Consider the following 22,408-nt stretch of genomic DNA (forward strand, 5'->3'; position numbering starts at 1 on the left):
GGATGATATAAGATAATAAGATTCAGAATAGAAAATAACTCTTGGTTAGCAAATAGTTTTATTAATTGTATGTGGATTAATTGGAGAATGTTTTCTATTGTAAAATGCAGATGAACATTATAGTAGATTGATGGAACAATTTGGTTGATAATTTGTATATGTTCACCATAGAATTTAATTTAATAAATTGTGAATGGAAATAAGAAAAAAGGGGGAGATAAGTTTCCTACAGTCCTCTCACTTGGTAGTAACTACAGATGTCAGCAGAAGATGGTGGGGAGCACACTGTTTGGACCAAGTACTTCAAGGAAGGTGGAGCCATATGGAAAAGATTCCCAGCATAAACTGGCTGAAACTACAGGCAATCAGGCTAGCTCTGATTGCCTTCCTCAACCTCCTTCAAGGAAAGAAAGTATTAGTGAGGTCCAACAACATGATGACAAAGGTTCTCACAACTACCAAAGGGGCACCAAGGCAATTCCTCTCTACAAGGAAGCAAAGCTCCTATTCCAGTGGGTGGAACTGCATCTAACAGGCCTGAAGGTTCATCTGTCAAATCCTCAAGTGAACTGGCTGAGCAGAAAGGAGAATGGACTCTTAATCATGACACCTTTTGGGAAGTCATGGTTCATTTCAGGATGCTGGTAATGGATTTATTAGCATCATTAACCAGCAATAAAGTTCCTGTTGAGATTTTTCTAATCCCAAACAGAGACAGAGGACACTGTAATTCGCCAGCGGCCAAGGGGTCTGTTGTGTGGCTTTTCTCCGAATCCTCTGATCAGCAAGATCCTAAGAAGGAAAGAGGGAGGGGGCAGAGGTGATATTCATTGCACCCTTCTGGCCATAATGGCCATGATTTTCAGAGAGAATAAAGATGCCAATGTCCACTTGTGCCAGCTTCCTGTCAAGTGGGATCTCTTGGCTCAGGGACCTATTCTTCACTCTGACCCAGCTTGGTTCCAACTAACAGTTTGAAGGTTGATGGGCAGATTTAAAAAGGCCTGGTTTCCCAAATGGAATAGTGGATATTATCGTACAGGTGAGACCAGCAACTAGATGGATATATATACCTGATCTGTACTCAGGAAATGGTCCAATAATAAACATATAGACTTGGCAAAGCCATCCTGTAAGGATGTTGTAATTTTTCTGCTTGAAGGATGGAAGCAAGGGTTGAGGACAAATACATTAGAGACAAATAGCAGTTCTCACTGCAGTTCTAGGAAATGGGGTTACATAACAGGCATGTTCGGAGATTTTTTTAAAGGAGCAATGTAGTTAGCACCAATTTCCTATCTGGGCTCTATCTAAAATGCTACAAGCCTTGACCAAAATGCCATTCAAACCTCTAAAATCTTTGGCGTTAAAATTTATTTCATAGAATTTTTTTGGAAGTAGGAGCCTTGTCAGTTAAGCATGAAGTATGTATTTTTCACAAGAACTCAGTGGTACTAAGGATGGATCCCTCCTTTGTACCAAAGTAAACTCTGCCTATCCTTTAAGCCAATAGTTGGTTCTTCTGTCTTTTTTCTCAAAACCATCTCACCGAAGAGAAAGGATATGGTACAACCTGGATGTACGTAGTGCCCTGTGCACATATATAAACAGAACAGCACATTTTTGGCTTACAGACCCTTTATTCATATTGCATAGCTCAACAAACCTGAAGGGAAAGATATCAAAAACAACTATTACCCTTTGGGTTAAGCTCTGCATTCATAAAGCATACAAAACTCTGGGCTTATGAGCACTACAGAACATTACTGCTCATTCCACCAGGGAAGCAGCTATGACTGCTGCCTTTTCAATGAAAGCACCCGTAGAGATCTGCAGAACATCATTTTCTACCTGTGTGAGACACTATAGGATTGACCAGTTGCATTCTGTTGAGGCAACCTACAAGAGTCCTACAGCAAGTTGTAGATTGAGAACATTAATATATTGCACTTAATTATAGACTTCCCACCCATTTTTCTAGCTTGGGTATATAACCAGCTTGGATGACTTTTCCCACTTCAGGAGAATGAAACATTGTATTTACTTGAAGGTTTCTTCTTTTCAGTGGGTCAGTCATCCTCTTCCCACCCTCCACACACATGTGAAAAATGCAATCAACAAGAATACGGATATTGAGCTGGACTATATGATGACTGCAAGGGCAGCCTTGCATAGTCCTGCCAGGAGCAAGACGAGGTATGGCCTAACCAGCTTGGATGGCTTTGTCCCACCGAAGAGAAGAAACTAGGCATGTACACTTGGTATATACCAAGCTGAATAACCCCCCCCCAAAAAATTGGGGAATTTATTTGGGATATTTTGGGGGTATTTATTCAGCTGAATACAGATTAGACAATCTGATTCGGCTACCAAAATAGCCACACTCAAATGAAAGCCGATATTATTCACCTAGAAAGCATTTAAAGTTTGAATGCTTTCAGTCCACTTGCTGAGTCATGCCAGCAAGTGAAATTCTCCATTATATCCTATGGGGATGGTCCCCATAGGATATAATAGAGCTGAATAAATTCAAGTTTCCCAAATATGTAACTAAATTCCAATACAATACTGATATACGTATTTAGGAATATTCAGGAAATCTGATATTTTTCAAGTCCAATGAACCCAATTTTTTTAAGCTGATTTTTTTGCACACCCCTAGAAAATTAGGTAAGTCCAATGTTTCATTTTCTGTATAGTTAGACTGCACAGTTATTTCAATTTGTATTGTTCTGATACTTTATAGGTATGCTTAGATTATGCTTGTATTTTCCTGCTGGAAGAAAAAATGGGATTTACAATCAAACCAAGAAGCCTCTGAAGTTAAAAGTGTGAATACAGGACATGCTCCTTCATCTGTGAAACCTAACTGTACATATCTTAAAAGAAATATTTTATGCAAACTGTATAATATGGAGGTATTAGTGGAGTTCCACCTTTTCAAACTAGCAGCCAGATCTTAAACATGTCCATTTGCCAAGTATTTCATTTTGTGTTCAATGGTACTTTCCTGGTAATGCATTTACTTTGAAATCTCTTCCACTGAAAACACTGGGACTGAGAAAATGTGTAAAATGTGTATAGGAATAGAGTGCCACAGCCTCACATTATCAAATGGTTTATTTTCTTTGTTCCAGTTGCTCAGAATTGTGCCATGGTCTGTCTCTTGACCCAAACAATGACTGTTCTTTTGATTTTTTTTTTAAATTGCAAACTAGTTTGGCAGATTGCTAAGGAGGTATAAAGCAATGTGACCGCAAACCAGGGCTCCCAGGCTCTAGTGCCCTACCTCCTGCATCGCTGGGGCAATGACTGATCAAAATCATATGGGTTGTAGATTTTGTTTGACTTCCAAGGCTCTTGCTTTTTCTTCCCCCAAGGAATATTCTTAACAAAGCCTACCTCATGCTTCTATACATATATAAGATGTAATGTGAACTATGCTTATATTCTGTTTCAATATTTTGCAAGATATGCTTAAATACTTGCAGCTTATCCTCAGCTGGCCAGTATTAAAAAGTTGCTGTCTCACAGCGTGATGGCACTAAGCCCTGGCAAAAGTTCCCTACCTAAGTTATTTAATGGTTGAATGAACCTAGACTGTTTACATCAGTTGACAGGCTTGGCTTCATAAACTCAATTAGTGGAATAATTTCTCTACATTCGTATTTCTGTACATTTCATACATACTGTAGATAGTACAACTGCAACTGTATATTTACTCTTTTCAATAAAATTTAAATATAAAATGCAATGTGATTGTAGTCTACATTTCTATTGTGGAAAATAATTTGTATTTTATGTTAATGTATAGTGAACCTTTCTCACTGAGGCTCAAAGCAGAATACACTGTGTAAATCACTGTGATCAGTTGGATGAGCAATCTTAATAAGCAAAGTAACAGGACTAGAATTACAGCAGTCTGAAACAAAGCATAAAATATTCCACATGGTACGTTAAGAGTGCAGGATATTATATTATTTAAGTTCAAAACAATAAAGTGGGAGCAGGATAAATTGTACAGCATATAGAAAATATATACTATATCCAGTGTTATAGTTCAGAGTCCTGTTCTCTTTGAAAAAGTGACTTCCTGAAGATGAATTAGACAGTCATCACTCACTCACTCGCACCGCCCCCCCCCCCCAATGTGTGGCTCTCAGTACTCCTAATCTGTTTTTCTGGGTTGTCATTTTAATCATTCATATGAAAAGGGAACTGGCAAACAGAGATATGAGCTTAAGTATTTAGCCCTAAAGCTGTATTTGATGCTGCAGAGTCTCCCTCGGGTTTTGCCTGTGATTATTAACACTACTCAGCAACACAAAAAGAGAAGTACACAAACAATGAACAATGAATTGACTGCAGAAAATGAAGTCCAAATATCGTCCTGTTCTTTTTAAATGCTGCTTAATCCAGCAAATTTCCAGACCTGTAATGAAAAAACAGCACTGGATGATGTTGATCATGGCCTGCTAGAAATAATAATAATATATTTTATTTATATCCCATCCTCCCCGCCAAAGAAGGCTCAGGGCGACTCATAACATATAAAATTTACAAATTACAATATAAAAACATTATTTCAATGCAATATATATAATTTACTAATTAAAACCATTATAATTAAAACCCTCAAAAATACAATTAAAACTAACATTTACAGTGCTATATTCTAGATGTTCTCCTCAGTAGTTTATGATGGCCGGATATAGTAGACTAAATCCACATTTAAGCGAAAGCCATTTGAAAAAGGGGTAGTCTTGCAGGCCCCACGGAAGTGATCAAGACTCCGCAGGGCCTGCACTTCATCTGGTAGTTGGTTCCACCAGTGTGGAGCTGTGATCGAAAAGGCTCTTTCTAGCATGCTCTTTAGTTTGGCCTCCTTCGGCCCAGGGATTGTCAATCAATTTTGTGCACTTGATCTCAGTACTCTCTGGGGCACATATGGGAAGAGACAGTCCCTAAGGTAGGCAGATCCTCAGCCATATAGGGCTTTAAAGGTAATGACCAGCTCTTTGTAACAAATCCGGTATACAACTGGCAGCCAGTGCAGCTCACGCAGCCTCGGCTGTATGTACTCCCACTTCGGGAGCCCTAGTAACAGCCCGGCCGCCGCATTCTGCACCAGCTGCAACTTCCGGGTTTGGCACAAGGGCAGCCCCATGTAGAAGGCATTACAGTAATCCAATCTCGAGGTGACCGTTGCATGTATCACTGTTGCCAAGTCGTGACGCTCTAGGAAGGGGGCCAACTGCATCGCTCACCTAAGATGGAAAAAAGCGGATTTGGCAGTGGCTGCTATCTGGGCCTCCATTGACAATGAAGGCTTCAGTAGAACCCCCAAGCTCTTGACCTTGTGCGCCACTTTCAATGGCTCACTGTCAAAAGCTGGAAGGGGGATTTCCCTTCCCAGACTGTCACGACCCAGGCAAAGGTCCTCTGTCTTCGTTGGATTCAGCTTCAACCTACTCAGCCTGAGCCAATCTGCCACAGCTTGCAATGCTAGGTCCAGATATTTTGGGATGCAGTCAGGCCAACCTTCCATTAGTAGATAGAGCTGGGTGTCATCCTCATATTGATGACACCCAAGCCCATATCTCTGGGCAAGGGGGTGCATGTAGATGTTAAATAACATTGGAGAGAGCACTGCCCCTTGTGGCACCCCACAATCTAGTGAGTGCCTCTGGGACAACTCTCCCCCAATTGCCACCCTTTGTCCCCGTCCATCAAGGAAGGAGGAAAGCCATTGTAAGGCCAGCCCCCGAATCCCTGCGTCAGCGAGGCGACAGGTCAGTAACTGATGGTCGACTGTATCAAACGCAGCCGATAGATCTAACAACATCAGCACTGCCATGCCACCTCAATCCAGATGCCTCTGGAGATCATCCACCAAGGCGACCAGCACTGTCTCCGTCCCATGACCTGGGCGGAAGCCAGGCTGGTGAGGATCTAAGACGGAAGCATCATCCAGAAAACTCTGCAACTGTAACACTCCTGCCCTCTCAATGATTTTACCCAAAAATGGTAAATTTGAGACTGGCCGATAATGTGCCAATTCAGTAGGATTTGATGTAATCCTTTACAAGAGAGGGCAGACCACAGCCTCTTTAAGAGGTGCTGGGAAACGCCCCTCTGAGAGGGATCTATTTACAGTGTCCCGTATAGGACATCTAAGTTCCCTCTGGCAAGATTTAATTAGCCAAGAGGGACATGGGTCCAAATCGCAAGTTGTTGGGCATACAGTAGAGAGGATTCCGTAAACTTCTCCCAAGCTAAGTGTGTCGAAGTGATCCAGAACTGAACCAGAAGACAGGCACGGTGCCTCGAGCTCTTGTATTGTATCCAATGTGATGGGGAGGTCGTGGTGGAGCGACGTGATTTTATCTGCAAAAAATTTCGCAAAAGCCTCACAGCCAACCTATAATTCCCTAGCATTCGGTCTGCCTTGAGGCAGTGTTGTAAGGTTCCCAGTTATCCTAAACAATTGTGCCGGGCGCGAATTTGCAGATGCAATCTTAGCCGCAAAGTAATCCTTCTTAGTGACTGACTGCCATCTCATAGGACCTCATAAACACTCTATAAGATGTTCTTGTCGCTTCGTCTCAAGTACGCCGCCATTGCCTCTCTAACCATCTGAGCCCTAGTTTCAGCTGTCGCAGCTCCGGGGTATACCACAGAGCCAGTTTAACACGAGGGCGCAGAGGGTGCTGAGGTGCGATCTCATTGATGGCCCTGGATAGTCGGCCATGCCAAGACTCAACCAGGTCATCAAGGGAATCGCCAGGGGGCCAGGGATCCCGCAGAGCCATTTGGAACCGCTCAGGGTCCATCAGACCCTGCGGGCGAGCCAAAAGTGAATTAATTTGCAGTCCTTGAGTTACCATCTAACAGCCAGATTAGGAACCAATCAAAATGACCAAGTGTTCTTTAATGATAGGTGGAGAATAAGAGAATAAGGCTGTGTATTTCCACTGGAACTAACGTTAATCTTTGTTCAGATCCTAACTAGTCTTATGTCATCCCAGTTGTTGTCCAGAATCTATATACCATTCAGAAAGTTTATACTTTTTTTGGATCATGCACAATGAAAAAATTGACCATTGGTTCTTCATCTCTACGCTGATGCAGAGGTGAACTGGTTGTAGCAGGAGGTCAACACTGCTCAGTCATCTGGCAGGAAACAGAGGAAGCTAGAATCACCTCAAGCAGGTGATCAGAACCATCATAATTTTCAGTGCTGATCCATCTATGAACATATATGAAGCTGCCTTATACTGAATCAGACACTTGGTCCATCAAAGTCAGTATTGTCTTCTCAGACTGGCAGTGGCTCTCCAGGGTCTCAAGCTGAGGTTTTTCACACCTTTTTTCCTGGACCCTTTTTTGGAGATGCCAGGGATTGAACCGGGGACCTTCTGCTTCCCAAGCAGATGCTCTACCACTGAGCCACCGTCCCTCTCTGTTAGGCACTGTGTGTGGTTCTGATTAGAACAGCATCACAGCTTAGGAGGCTGATTCCTGCATTCATCCTTGTGCAGAAGCTTTCTTATGTGGGTATCTTTTTCTGGATCAAGGATTTAATCCTTTTCATATGATAAAAGATTTTGTGTATCAGCAAAAAAAAGCCCAGGTCACAATATTTACAATGAACTGTATCAGGATAACATTGCAACCTTTGATGGTAAAGCGTGGGCACAAGTCCAACAAAGGGGATCAATATATGTGAGCAAATGTTTAGGATTGTTGAGGGGTTAATTGGTAACAGAAATTTCTGTAGTAGTGAACCACATGCTTCCTCTTAGTAAATTGGAACAAGAAGTACTGCTGATGCTTCTGTGATGTTTGATCAGGAAAGAGCAATTTATTTTTTATTTTTTGTTATAAAATCCATGATTTTACACAGGATTTACTCTGTGTCTCTTTCTCATTTACACTCTGATTCACAATCTACCTAAATCCAGATACCTCAAGGACACACAGCTCTTCAGTTGCTTTTCATCAGATGCAGGCTGTGTGGTCTCATCTCAGTGCTTAACAGCCACAGCTGGGAAATGGATATGTGCAGGCATGCTGAAGCTAAATTGATACAGGAATATTGCTTGGATTCATGCTGTCTGCCTACTGATTGCTTATCTGCTGCTCTAACTAGCCTTCTGCCCTGGCATTTATATACCAAGCAATATAAATACACTTCCCTGGGAATGGGATTAATCTTTCTAAGTGAAAGTGGATGCATACTTCTGAAATTTTCAGATCTCTTAATTCATGTTGTAAGTTTTGTGTCTCAAATCTTGACATTGTTTCTAAAGGAGATGTTGGTTTATTATCTGCTGTATGTCACTCATTCCCTAATACCAACAGGGCACTGAGCCTTTAAGCCACAGTATTAGTTTGGTAGATACCTACCTACATCCTAATAAATGTTTTCCGATGAACAAATTGGCATTGAGTCAATCTGGCTACAGTAGACAATTTTTACAGAGTGAGGGGAGCAAACTCTACTGACCATTTCTATGTCTATTAGTCTTATCAGGCATTTGGGTTTTTGCTGTATTTGAAGCAAGAGCCTCTTGTGGAAACCTGCCAAGAAGCATCCTGTTTAACCAAGGAAAATTCAAATGAATTTCATGGCATAGATTATCTGTGTGACCCCAAAGCATCCCATTCCAAAGCCAGGTTAGAAACCCAGCTATAGATCAGTATAATTTTCCCACCTCCCCAAACCCCTGGAACTGAGGTGCCACCCAAGATCTTGCCTAAACACAGAACAGCGGGTCAGAATAATTCGAATGAGCTGGAATGTCATTCATTTTCCTATTCATTTTCATTATAATTAGAGGAATTTTTGTTTTGTTTTTCCATTAGCTAATAATGTATGTTACACCCATACAACAGACAGGTAAGATTCAAATAGCCTTTGTAGTTCTGGAAATGGAGCTTTTGCCAGAAGAAGACAACCACAGTTGCATCTGAATGTGTATCTTTGTAAGAACTACGTTTAGCAAATGAGCATATGATTGCCCAAAATGACAACTTCACTGTGATGCCAAGTAAGATTGGTTCTGGTTGAGATACCAGTTGGGTGCCCCATGCATGTATGAGTTTATGATGGGAGAAAGTGAGATACGTGCAATAAATGCAATAAATAATGCAATAAATAAATTTCACCCTATGAAATGCAGTAATCTCAAAATACAATTATCTCAACATAAGCAGCAAATAAGGATAATCAAAATGGCAGACATTAAGAGTTTTTGTTGCTGAAAAATTGGCACTGTATTGTTCTTAAAGAAGTATTGGAACCATTAAACTTACTGTGGTTTGGAAGCTTCATTTGGTCTGAAATGCAGCAACTAGACTGCTTCTGGGTACATCTTTTAAGGAATACATCCTGCCAGTTTGGGAAGCTCTGTAAATCCAGAGTGACACTGCTGACCAATCATGCCACCCATTAGGTTTATTGTGGGGGGGAGGCTTATCTCAGTGCCCCCAAATACTGAAGCAAGGTGTGTACCAGAGACAGAGACACGGTTTTCTCAGTAGTGGTCCTTTATTGTGGAATTTTTCTCCTACAGAAGCTTGCTTGGTGCCATGTTTTTTGTGGGAAAGAGATTTATATTCATCCACAAAGGAGTAGTGGCTCTGGAAAACTGTCTCCAGTGAGAGAGAGTGTGATCTGGCTGTAATAGTAGCACCCATATAGGTGGGATAAGGCAAACAGAACCATTTGATCATCCTTAGCAATTAGTACCTAGACCCTTTATAGCGGTATTTTGCAGGAATTTTGGACAGAAAGTTTGGTCAGAACCTAATGCAATGCCTAGGTATTTCTGAAGGTGAAAATACTGGCCATAAAAACCCTGCATGGGTATGGCAGCTCTGGCCTTGGTTTTAGGATTAGGAGATGGGATAAGGAAAAGCTAGGAGCTACCCATTTTTCCTGGACATTAGCCAGTCATTAGCTGGCTACCAGAACTATGTAATTCTGTAAACTGTGTATCTACCTGCAGCTTTGCTTTTCTAATACCAAGCAGCATGGGAAGAGATAAGTCATGCTGCAGGGGAGCCCTTATCTAACTTTATGCCCCTTTCCTGGCACTTGGGTATTATTTGGAGATGAATTCTTTTACCACCAGCATGTTTTCCAACACAGGTCTGGAAGCCTACATACTGATTTTCAGTTTTGACTGAAATTGTGGTATGTGCAGCTTTTCAGCAGGCTAGGTTTCCATGTGTTAATTCTATATTAGAGCATCTTATGTGGCCATTGTTCTGGCATTTTCCAGTAAGGCAATTAAATGAGTTGACTGCTGTTGGAATCGGTAGCCTTTAAGAGCAATGTTAATTCTTAAGTGTTTAGGCTGTGTTTTGATATATTTATTTCCTTGCAGGTATAGTGGTGAAAGTAACCCCAAGGTAAGTTCTTGTTGAGGACCATAATGTAGAGTTTTGTGCCAAGAAAGTGGCCAGTTGCTTCCACATTGCTACCCAGCTGGCCCCGGAAGCCTTGGACAGCATCAAATGGAGTACTTTGGAGTCACCTGTTGTGTTCTCTAGTCTATTATTTTATATCTGGCTTGCTTCCTGGTACTGGTTATCCATTTTGAAGAGAACTGTTTAGGGAAGAGCTCAGGCTTAGGGAAGACCCTGAAGGACATATAGATTGTTACAAAGTTGTGCCCAGAAATCTATAGACTATAGTCTGATCTTCTATACAGTAAGGCTTAGTATGAGGCTATTCAGCCATAAAATATGCATGACAAGACATAAGGTAAACTGGAATTTACTCTGGGCTGTAATGTCAGAAGGGGGAAATCTCCATTTCTCATTCTGACATGGCATCTTCACTTTCACAATTTTTCAGCGAGGATAGTTGAATTTGTCCCTAACAAGGAATAATTTTTTGTTAACTGAGCTGCACCAAAGGCTTAAAGCATTTTTTAACTGGGATTTGGGGTGAGGCGAACTAAGTGTGTTTATCTTCCTCTGGTGGTAGGACTAGTGCAGGATGCACTTGTTAAGTTAGACTGACAGGTACCATGAGGCAGTGAAGGATGGGAGGAGGGGGAGACACCTAAACCAACTGCTGTTAGCTGAATGGTACCATGAGGTTTCTCTAGTCTATCATCACCTGATCCCCCCCTTACACTATATAGTGTGGGGTTGGTGGGCAGAATCACTGCACAGGCAAGGCATGGACAATCAAGTTGAGCTTTGAAATCGGGTGGATTTGCCCAGACACTGGCAAGTCCCAACAGGTACCCCTTTAATGATCCCAAACTAAAAATGAGGTTTAGGACATTCATTATAAGCACCATCCAGAAATACTTCCAATTTCCAATTCCAAAAACCTTTATTGGAGAAATACTTAATAAACTCCAGTTATAATTCTTATTTGCTGTCTTTATTCTAGGGTTAACATTTTCTGTAGTGCTTAAAAAGGGGGAGCCCCCTGAAGAATGAATCTGCAGTGTGTGTTTGTGCATGTAGATGTGAGGCATGCACAGCCTTTGTTTACTCTTTCATTACCACTCAGGTATTTTACTATATATAATGGGAATTCGGAGGATGGTGGAAGACAGAAGCGCCTGGCGTGACTTTGTCCATGGGGTCGCAAAGAGTCGGACTTGACTGTGCGACTGAACAACAACAAAAAATGGGAATTGCACAAAAACGTAGCAAAGTGAACAATCCATTAATCCTCTTTTCTCTTTCTATTGTTGAGGACAGTGCAGAAGGAGAATTTGAGAAGATTAAAAATTTAATCCCAGGGTTTATTTTAAAATTATTAGCTAAAAAACAAAGGATTTTAACAGTTGGCTTTGGTTATTCTGAAATCAGCTGCAGAACTGAAGAGACACTATAAATGCACTATAAATAAGCTCAAAATGGATTTTTAAATTATAACAGAAGCAAAATCAATGATCCAAAGAGCAGCTCTAAACAATCCCAGGGGCTTTAGAACACCCAGTAGGATTCCCCCCTCCGTATATTTGAATTTATAGGCACTTATTCCATTACTACAAATAGCTTTTATACCTAACATCAAACGTGTGACAGGGTTTTTTGGGGGCTGGGGTTTTAGTTTTGTTCTAAGTAAGAAATGTGTGTATAGCTGCCTGGGCAAGCCCATGAGATCTCAGAGGCATTAGAACCACAGAATAAAAGATGGTTATGCTGCTGGGGGCAGAAGGCAGGACCCATACCAGGAACCCACACATTTAAAAGGAGGTAGAAAGCCAGTAACAGGGACGAGATGGAAGATGTACAATTGGTGATCAGCAGCAAAACAGGGGAATTCTGAAGTTGCCCTCAGTTGCAGACAAGAAGGACCAGGGTGGCAGCATCAGGCAATCTCCAGGAAGGACCAGGAACTGATGCAGCTGTGGGGCTGCTTGAAGCCAGTGTGGAAAGATAAGGCAAGAGAGGGCAATATAGGGTTGCCAGCTCTGCGTTGCTAAATTCTTGGAGACGTTTTAGGGAATGGAAACTGGGCAGGGTGGGATTTGGGGAGAGAAGAGTGTTTGGTATGGTACACCACAGAATTCATCCCAAAGAAAGCCATTTTCTTGAGAGGAAGTGATCTCTGTCATCTGGAGAGAAGAGTGTTTGGTATGGTACACCACAGAATTCACCCCAAAAGCAGCCATTTTCTTGAGAGGAAGTGATCGCTGTCATCTGGAGATGAGTTTTAATTGCAGAAGATCTCCAGTACCCATCTGGAGGTTGGCAACCCCAGGGCTATTACCCCAGGGATATAGGTCTTTGCAGGGCAACACTGATGGAGCTGACAAGCAAAGGGAGCACTGCACTAAAGTAGGCTTGCCAATCCCCAGTTCCCAGTGGGGGTTATCCCGCTTTCCTAGGCTCCTTCCTGTTCCCAGTCAGCTGGCTGGCAGGGGAAGCCCTGCCCCCATAGCCACAATATGCCTTTCCACCTCCAAAGGTTTCAGACTCCACTTGGAAAGGTTGTGTGTCTGTGTCTTTAAGGATGGTGTGTCTGTGTCTTTAAGGCTGAATGGGGGCGGGGGCAGAACAACATGGCTGCTCCCAGTGGCTGTGAAAGCAGCCCAGACCCTCTGTTGGTTGCACAATCTTTTCAGAGGTCGTTTGCATAGGAAAGGTAAACTTGAACCTTTGGTTGCTTTGTGTTACTTTGAAGGAGCTGGAAGTTCTGACGACTCTCCTCAAAATGCTCTCCAAGTTTCAAAAAGATTGGACCAAGGGGTCCAATTCTATGAGCCCCAAAAGAAGGTTCCCCTATCCTTCATTATTTCTAATATAGGGAAGGCATTTAAAAGGTGTGCGGTTCCTTTAAATGTGATGGCCCGAACTTCCTTTGGAGTTTAATTGTGCTTGTCACAACTTTGCTTATGGCTCCACCCCCAGTGTCTCCTGGCTCCACCTCCAAACTCCACAGATATTTCTTGAATTGGACTTGGCAACCCTACCTGGAATGTTGGGCCCAGCTTAAAAATCCTGCTTCCAGTCTAAGGCCACACAGCACATGCTTGACAGTATACTTTTGTGCTAGTTTGAAGAACCTACGAGAGTCTACTTGTTTGCAATTAAATTATGACTATATGATCTCTTCGCCATATGTGGAAGTTGTTCTAAGCTTCCCTATCCTAGCTGAGAGCTTCCCTATCAAAAAGTCTGCTGGGGCTTGAAAGCTTAAGGAAGAACCTAATTGTGGAATCAACAAAGGGAAAATGTTACAGAAAGCAGTTTGCCATTTGGCATGGAAATCTGTTCTTAAAGGCCCCTTGGGTACTTAGTTGGAGCTATGTGGTTCTTTGGATGTTGATAAATTTCTGCATAGATTGTACCCCAAAAGAAATATGATACAAGGAATATTAATTGCCTTCATACTTCTGTGCTCTCTTTCTTTTTAATTCCTCATTTTACAATGTTTGTTTTTCAGGGCTTTTTTGTAACAGGAACTCCTTTGACTATTTGGCCACATACCCCTGTTGTAGCCTATTCTCTAAGAGATTACAGTAGGACTTGTATGAAGAGCCCTGTAAGCTCCTGGAGGCTTGACTACATCAGGGGTGTTTGCAAAGGAGTTTTTATGCAAAGGAGTTCCTGCTAAAAAAAAAAAAGGCCGTTTTTCATTATTACATCTCCTATTTAGGAGAAGGGGCTGTGTTACGGGATCCTCTTCACTAAAGGCAGAGCCCTGTCATAGGGCTCAGGATGAACAGCTCCCCACAAAACATTTTTAAAAGGAACTGTGTGGCCTCTAAGACCGAACTTTCTTACTCTCTCTCCCTGTTCTAGCCATTAACATGAGCATACCAGAGTATGCTGGATACCCATGATTGCTGTGGGAATCCAGGCATGATTGACTGGTGCAAAACATAATTTTGCCCTAACTGATTCCACTGTAAAAACGAACAGATCTCCCTCTGCTGGAAAACCAAAGCCCTAATAACGAACTTAACTGCACTGCCCTATCTAAAGGCCCCCATCCTTCTTTGTACCCAGTGTTTGAGATGCTGCTGCCATCTGGTGGTAAGAATATTCTTCCCTGTACGTAAAGGTAGTCCCCTATGCAAGCACCAGTCGTTTTCGACTCTGGGGTGACGTTGCTTTCACAACGTTTTCACGGCATGATTAAAGAGATGAAATCCGGATTGGTGGTGAAGTAGGGGAACTGTTTACATTTATACATTTGTGCTGTTTCCTTCTAGGTGTCACCTAGCTCGTTCAAACTGGTATTACTAAAAGGGCAAATAGTATGCCATTTATTCATATAAGGATTTGACAAGTGGATCTTAATTAGGTTTAATTTTGGCTAATGAATTAACGGATTATTAATTCATTAGCCAGACTTTACAAAAATAATGCATAATCCTTGTGATGCCCTGGAATCTTCATTATGTCATGCTGAAAACAGAGGAGTAAGAAATTCCATATCCGCACAAAGATCACATCCTGCAGCGAAATGGACAATTTAACTAGACCACTCTCAGCCTCAAACCAGCGTTGAATCGAACGCAGGCGTGCTTACAGCATCCCCTTGCATGACAGACACCTTATGCTTTTCCCACTCGGAGCGTCTTAAACTGCGATTCCATATCAAACCGGAAGTTGGAGGGCGTAAGCGACTCATCTTTCTAGGAGTTCTGTGGCCACGATGTGCCGTCTTTACACCAAAACAAACGGAGCTCCGCACATCCAGGTTAACCAAAGACGTCACAGTTAAGCTTAACTTTCAATTCCGGTTTCCATTCTTAATTCTTACCACATGTATCACTGGCTGATGACTTTGCACAGAGTTTTCTACAAAGATTAAAACGTGTGATATCGACTGAAATGCCTTGGAAAAACTGGAAGATGACACCGGCCATACACATTCATCCGGGAACCGGAAGTGTTATTACAGTTTCGCGAATTCTGTGACTCTTTGCCTTATTGCGGCGGGTTGCTTTACGGCAGCTCACTACGCAAGGCTTCGAAGCTCTTTGCAGTGTTGCGAAGTGACCGGTCAGGGACCTGAAAGATCCCCCGGAAGCAGTATGGAGGGAGAGGAAGTACTTGGGAGGAGGCTGACGGGAGGATTGCACGTGTGAGGTGAGTGATTCTGAGAGCTGGGGTCGTGCGTGCACTTCAAGAGCTTATCCTAGGAGGCGGCTGGACTTGCTCCGTGAATTTGGCTCTTGCTGGTGTCTCCTGGCGGAGCAAGTGGGCTTAAACATCTCGGTTATCTGGATCGGTACGTCGTAAGGACTGTGCGTGGTTTTCTGGTAGCGCCTAGCTGTGAAGTTCCTGGTGTAGCTGTAGTTAGTTCCTCTTGCTCAGCTGCTCACTTCTCATAGCCATACTAAATGGTGGCTGCAGAAGATCGCCTTGGAAGTACAACAAGTAGATTTATAAAGACACACACACACACACACACACCCCTCCGTAGAGGTATTTCATGTGTATTAGAGGCTATTTGCAGTAGAGCATCTGCTTTGCGCGTGAAACATCCTCGTTTCCGTTCTGAGTAAAATCCGTTAAAAAGTAGTAGGTGATGTGGAAGATCTCTGAGTCCGAGTAGGAAGGCTAATCTTGGTAGACCAGCGCTGGGCTCACTCAGTATAAGGTAGCTTCGTGTGTTGCTAATTTGACTTTTGAATAGGAAACTTCCAGAGGCGGGAGCAAAGAACATCCTCCTCCCCAGTCTGAGAAGACAATACTGACTTTGATGGACCAAGGGTCTGATTCAGTATAAGGCAGCTTCATATGTTCATATGTATTATTAAAAGCAACAGCTTAACCGGGCAGATTGGCTGCTGACCAAGTCAGAGACTTGTTGGTACTGGAATTACTACATTCCCCATATAACTTTTTTCTCATATAGTTGCATAGTTTGTCCTTATAAGATACATGCATGTTTTAGTGATGGTTCTGTGCCCCAGACTTCTGTTAATCCTGAAGTATTTTGTCACTGCTGCACTTTACAATAAAATGCTTTGGGACAGAGCTACCCAAATGCCTTTTGGTTCATCAAGGAGTTCTGACCAAACCGGTCTTATTTTTGCTGTGATAATGGATGAAACTACATCTTGTGTTTTCTTACCTACAGTCAGCCTGAAGTGATTGAGTGTATTTTTCTGCATTAAGGTGAAGGCATAGATACTGTGGTAATGTACATTATAGTCAGTTTTCCTGACAGTATTCCAGGGCTCCATGTTTTTGTGGGGAGGGGGGAGATGCTAGATGTCTCTTTATGAAAGCTGGAGTGAGTCATTATTTTGTAGCTTCTTATCCTTCTACTGTGAGGTAGGCATGTAGTTTAGAACCAGATTGCATAGTAGAGGCTACGCAGACTCATCTGTGAAAGAGTCTGCAGCCTAAGAAAGTATTTGCCTGATAGTCAATAGTAAGTATAATCCTGCAGCAATTATCTTAATAGTTCATAAAGAAAGTTGGTTCTGTTCTTTGTCCATGCTGTGAATAATCCATAAATGTCTTGTGTGTTTATTTGCATGGCTGAAGAGCCTATTTATAAGAGAGAGGGGAGGTGTTTCATTGGCTACTGTTGTTCTAATTAGCAAGAGGTGTGTGTGGGGTCTGTGTATTTATAGCATTTTTTTTAAAAAAAGACAGTAGAATAACAACACAAGATGGTCTGTTTGAGCAATCAAAATGTATTCAGCTGACTTGTCAAATATTTGTGAAATGTGTTTATTAACTTTATGTTCTAATAAAGTTAATATCAACATATTTGATATTTTACTGTTGTTATGGAATAGTGAAGTTAAGGTAATTACAAAACCATGTTCGTTAACTTAAAGCAATGTTAAAGTTATAATGATTATAACATTAAGTAAGGATTTAGGAAATAGGATTATTCACTATCCTGACATTCAGGTAGCAGCCTGCAGCTTAAAAAAGAAACAAAATGAAGTAAAAACAGAATGAAGCAAAGCAACAACTTAAGTAACAATAGTCTGTTTTTAGAGGCGCAGAGTGTTAAAGCTGCAGTACTGCAGTCCTAAGCTCTGCTCACGACCTGAGTTCAATCCCCGGTGGAAGCTGGGTTTTCAGACAGCCGGCTTGAAGTTGACTCAGCCTTCCATCCTTTCAAGGTCGGTAAAATGAGTACCCAGCTTGCTGGGGGGGAAATGTAGATGACTGGGGAAGGCAATGGCAAACCACCCCGTAAAAATTCTGCCGTGAAAACGTCGTGAAAGCAATGTCACCCCAGAGTCGGAAACGACTGGTGCTTGCACAGGGGGCCTTTCCTTTTCCATTCTATGTAGGCAGCAGTTCTCATTTGAGATCCCTGCAATTGGTTAACAGGAGAAACTAAGCTACTTAGTCTATTCAACTGCTGCAGGGGTAAGTCTATTCAACTGCTGTCTTGCCCTTGCTAATAAATATCAGCATCATGAAATGGAAAAGTAATTCACAACTACACTGACTTTTGTGGTTTGGGGAGAGGCTGTGGCTTAGAGAGGAAGAGCCTCTGCTTTGCGTGCAGAAAGTCCCGGGTTCAATCCTGAGAGCCTATGCCATTCTGAGTAGCCAATACTGACCCTGATGGACCCTGATGGACCAATGCTTGTTTCAGTTTTGCAGCTTTGAGATTGTTTTACCATGTGATATAAATTTGTAATATTTGATGTGTCTGTTGTTTGATGTGCTAACCATTTAACAAGAATACAAGTATAAAATACATTGGGACAGATATAAAGTGCTACAAACAGAACAAATCTTTTTAAAATAGGACATTCATGTCTTTCCCCTTCTGCAGCAGCCCTTTGAAATTCTGTTCCTGGGATTGTTGGGTCCTCAAACAGCATGGAAAGTTTAGTTTATTTGATATATATCCTGCCCTCCCTGCCAAAGCAGGCCCAGGGCAGCTTACAAAACATAATAGAATAACAATAAAAACAGTTAAATTAAACATTAAAACAAACAATTTAAACAATTTGGTGCTAATTCTGTATGATTTAAGGATGGCATTCAGTTTTCTTGGACATCTAGTTGGATCTAATATCACAGCGGTTGTCATCATTCAGTTAAAAGTTAACTGAAACAATATTGTCTTGCAAGCCTTGTGGAAATTGGGCAAGCTCCCACAAGGCTCTGACCTCAGGCAGTTGGTTCCACCATTAGGGGGCAGCAGTGTAGAAGGCTCTTTCTCTAGTCATTTTCAGTCTTGCCTCCCTCGGCCTGGGGATTGATAATAGATTTTGTGTTCCTGATCTAAGTACCCTTTGGGGAACATGTGAGGAGAGACGGTCCCTAAGGTAGGCAGGTCCTCAGCCACATAGGGCTTTAGAGGTAATAACCAACACCTTGTAGTGAATCTGGTGTACCACTGGCGGCCAGTGCAGAGTTCACAGTCCAGGCTGTGCGTGTTCCCACATGGAGAGCCCCAATAGCAGCCTGGCTATTGCATTCTGCACCAGCTGCAGTTTCCAGATTCAGGACAGGGGCAGCCCCATGTAGAGGGAATTACAGTAGTCAAATCTCAAGGTGACCATAGCATAGATCGCAGTTGCCAGGTGGCCGTGTTCAAAGAAGGGAACCAACTGCTGTAAGATGGTAAAAGGCAGATTTGGCAGTGGCTGCTGACTGGGCCTCCTTGTCAAGGCAGGCTGCAGTAACACCCTCAATCTGTGGCAGTCTGCATTGAAAGGGGGAGGGGAATAGATGAAGTCATCTCTTCCTCTACCAATCACAGCGGTATTACACTGATAGATCAATGCTGGTGGATCCAGTTAATTGTGTACAGATCTGCCAGAATATATATACAAAACTAATTCTGTAATAGTATTCCAGAACAACTGAATCTGCATAGTTTGAAAATAATTTCTCAACCATATTGCTCTCCCTTTGTGTTAGTTTTTTTTCTCCTCCTTTATAAGGGGTGTGTGTACACACACACATATATGTATATATATATATATAAATCTTCCTATCTATGTTTGTAATGTTGCTGTCTTTAGTTGCTTCATTGTACTTACATTTTTAGATTCTTTGTGGTATTATATGATGATTGCATCCCCCCCCCCCCATTTCTCTGTTTATAGTTAAGAGGTCAGGTCCTTACCAGTAAAAGAAGAGACCAAAGATTTCTAAATTTGATAGAACTGAAATATTAGTATCTTTGTGCTGCTCAGCTGTCTGAATTGGGTACTTGTCTGTAACCCTCCCCTTCTCAGATTCACAGGCCTGACTTATGGAAGCCAAAGGTAAAAGAAAATTCATAGGCAAAGGTGGAAAATCAGGACCTGGAAAAAAGAAGTTTAAGCAAAATCTTGGTAAGGCTGGTATATTGTTAGATGCATCCTCTAAAGTGTGTGTACTGTTACAAATTTTAAAATTCAGTGGCTTTGGAAAATATAGAAAGTGAGATTTTGAGGTGGTGAAAGTAAGATATAAAATGTTACCTGCTTTTTCCTCCCGTGTTGCATAATTAGGTTGGATCCTACGAAATTTCCTGTTAGTAGGAAATTGATGAGGGACTGCTTTTGACTACCCGAAGAGTCATTGCTGGGATAATGGGGCCTGCATGAACCAAAGCCATCTGAGAGAATGAGAACTGGGCAAGAATGAGCAAAAATGCTGGCTAGATCCAGGTTCTTGTTTATGGCTGTAGCTGGAGAAAAATATTAAATCTTGTTGAGTTAAATTCATTAAAATGTAAAACCTTGTAGACAGCCATACAGAGTGACGTAGATTATTTTCATTATACCATTACAAACTTTCAAAAAAACCCTCCTTTGTTGCAGCATCAGAAAATCTGTGGATCCACATAACTTGTCTCATGGGTCATACAATCATGTGTAACAACTTAAAACAGCATCTGCATGGTGGCTGTTGAGTATAAATTGGAAAGTTAACAGAAAAAATGACTATAACTTACCAAATTCACTTACCCAGATGCCATTGATGTCATTACTTGTATAGCTTTAAAAGGTGACAAGAGAAATTTGTAGAAGGTAGGTCTGTCAATGGCTATTAGCTGCAATGGCTAGATAATACCTCCATACCAGGAGATGGCCCCTTGGTCTGACCCAGAAAAGCTTTTCTGTGTTCAGATGTTTGAGATGAAAAGTATTGAGGAATCTTTACGGTTCTTTGCCTTGTAAAATTATGGACAGATTTTCTTTGCGGTTCACAGGCATGTTTTGAGCCTGAGCATATTTGTGTGGAAATAACTCCTCTTGATTTAATTGGAATTTGTTTCTATATAGGTGAAGTAAAACTTGAAGAGCAGTTACAATTGCTGAATGGTGGCTAGCTAAAGACTGCTGGTCTTGGCTCTAGTAACGATCTCTAGTTTAGTCAACTATAACAGGTTCTTGGTTGTGGAAACAGAGTACTGTTGGATATAAAACTACTTGCTGTCTGTCTCTGTACTATAGACTATATAATGGGTGTCTTAACTGCATCAGTCTGAAGGATAGAAAACTGTAGGGTATTTTATTCACAATATCCTACTGTTTCCTATGCTTCAGGCTGGTGTAATTCAGGCTGCAGTTATCTTAGATTACCAAATAAAGGCAGGAATTGTTATTTATAATCCCACTACTTAATGATCAGATGCTGTTCAATTTAAAATTTAATTGCTTGTGTATATGCAAGTAGGGTTATATATACTGTGTATGTTTGCCATATGTTATAATTTGTATTCACTGTGTCTCTTTTATAGATTTTTTTGTTGTGTTAAAATCAGTGTATTGTTTTCCATATGGCTTTTGGCTATTGTACTTATCAGTTAGTTCATTTTATAGCAAATTTAGTAAAGAGAAATACCTTGCATTGCAATACAGGATCTTGATTTTTTTAAAAAATATATATAGAAATCTTAAACCAATTCTAAAAATAACTACTTATCTTCTAACATGGTATATAGATGCTGGTCTTCCAAAGAAATTTAATAGAAATGGGAAGGATGGCAAGCCGAAATTTAAATCTAAGAAGTTTGAAAAAGGAAATGCAAAGCCTGGTAAAACTGGTGTAAAACAAATCAAGAGTAAACAATTACCAGGCAAATCGTCCCAGAAACGAAAACTCCAAGATGGCAGTGAAGGTTAGAATGTTTTTTCCTCTTTGGAATACGTTGATGATGAAAGTGTGCTCTCATATTATGGTGAATATGCAGTGATTTGGAGAGGATATGTTTATTTTAAATCTGATGCATGAAGATGCCATGGTGTCATGGGCTGTGTACAGGCGATAGCCAAGTCCAGTCCAGGGTTAAGCCAGAGAGTTCAAACCGAAGCTGAGTCAGATAGCTGAGTCAGAGAGTGGAGAGCGAGGTTGTCAGGAGTCAGAAAGCCAAGAGTACAATCAAGGGTGGAAGAGCTGAGGTCGACGCTGGTCATGCCGAAAGCAACTTGTTGCTTCCACAGAGAGCCCAACCCCAAGCAGGGGCTAAATGGGCCTCTGGTGATGTCCCAATTAGCAGTGGGGAAGCTCCAGTTAAAACTCAGGACTTAGCGACTGTCATTTTGTTTGAATGGTGACACTTGGAATTACGAGCAAAGTCAGAATTCTGGATTAGAAAAGGCTTGGTATTTGGAGAGATCCCAAGAATAGAACAGCTTGCACCAATTAGCATTTTATCAGGGCCATATGCTGCCTCTTCGTATGCCATAAAATGATGTGCCTTTACGTATATTTATCAGGACTGCAGCCGAAGAAGCCTAAATGGGATGACTTCAAGAAGAAGAAGAAGGAGCTGAAGCAAAGCAGACAGCTGAATGACAAATCCAACTATGATGCAGTGTTTAAGGCAAAGCAGCTTTGGGAAGCTCTGAGACAGTAATGACAACTTTGACTATGTTTTCTTCAGTAAAACGCTGTGCTTTAATTGTCTCCCATGAGATGATGGTCAAACTAGATGTTACGGTGGCCACAGGTCCATGGTCACCACAATGTCTAGCTTGGCCCT

General features: G+C 41.6%; 2 protein-coding genes across 8 annotated transcripts in view; both read left to right on the forward strand.

The window, feature by feature from the left end:
* Positions 1 to 3,754, forward strand: part of LOC132570576 (histone-arginine methyltransferase CARM1-like) — a 98,354-nt gene extending 94,600 nt beyond the window's left edge. For all 4 annotated transcript variants that reach the window (XM_060237393.1, XM_060237398.1, XM_060237399.1 and 1 more), the window contains one exon: positions 2,747 to 3,754. In XM_060237393.1, coding sequence (XP_060093376.1) covers positions 2,747 to 2,756 — 10 coding nt within the window. In that variant the 3' untranslated portion in view covers positions 2,757 to 3,754. The remainder of the gene's footprint in view (positions 1 to 2,746) is intronic.
* An 11,023-nt stretch (positions 3,755 to 14,777) lies between these two features.
* The window catches only part of PUM3 (pumilio RNA binding family member 3), a 32,624-nt gene continuing 24,993 nt past the window's right edge, over positions 14,778 to 22,408 (forward strand). The window contains exons 1-5 of one of the 4 annotated variants that reach the window (XM_060237403.1): positions 14,778 to 15,582; positions 17,458 to 17,585; positions 19,671 to 19,769; positions 21,368 to 21,544; positions 22,143 to 22,278. In XM_060237403.1, the coding sequence (XP_060093386.1) occupies positions 19,688 to 19,769; positions 21,368 to 21,544; positions 22,143 to 22,278 (395 nt within the window). In that variant the 5' untranslated portion in view covers positions 14,778 to 15,582; positions 17,458 to 17,585; positions 19,671 to 19,687. Of the gene's footprint in view, positions 15,725 to 17,457; positions 17,586 to 19,670; positions 19,770 to 21,367; positions 21,545 to 22,142; positions 22,279 to 22,408 lie in introns of all 4 variants that reach the window. The other 3 variants (XM_060237402.1, XM_060237401.1, XM_060237400.1) reach the window with 3 other exon arrangements.

Source organism: Heteronotia binoei, chromosome 4 (genome assembly GCF_032191835.1).
Source record: "Heteronotia binoei isolate CCM8104 ecotype False Entrance Well chromosome 4, APGP_CSIRO_Hbin_v1, whole genome shotgun sequence".
NCBI classification, from domain to species: domain Eukaryota; kingdom Metazoa; phylum Chordata; class Lepidosauria; order Squamata; family Gekkonidae; genus Heteronotia; species Heteronotia binoei.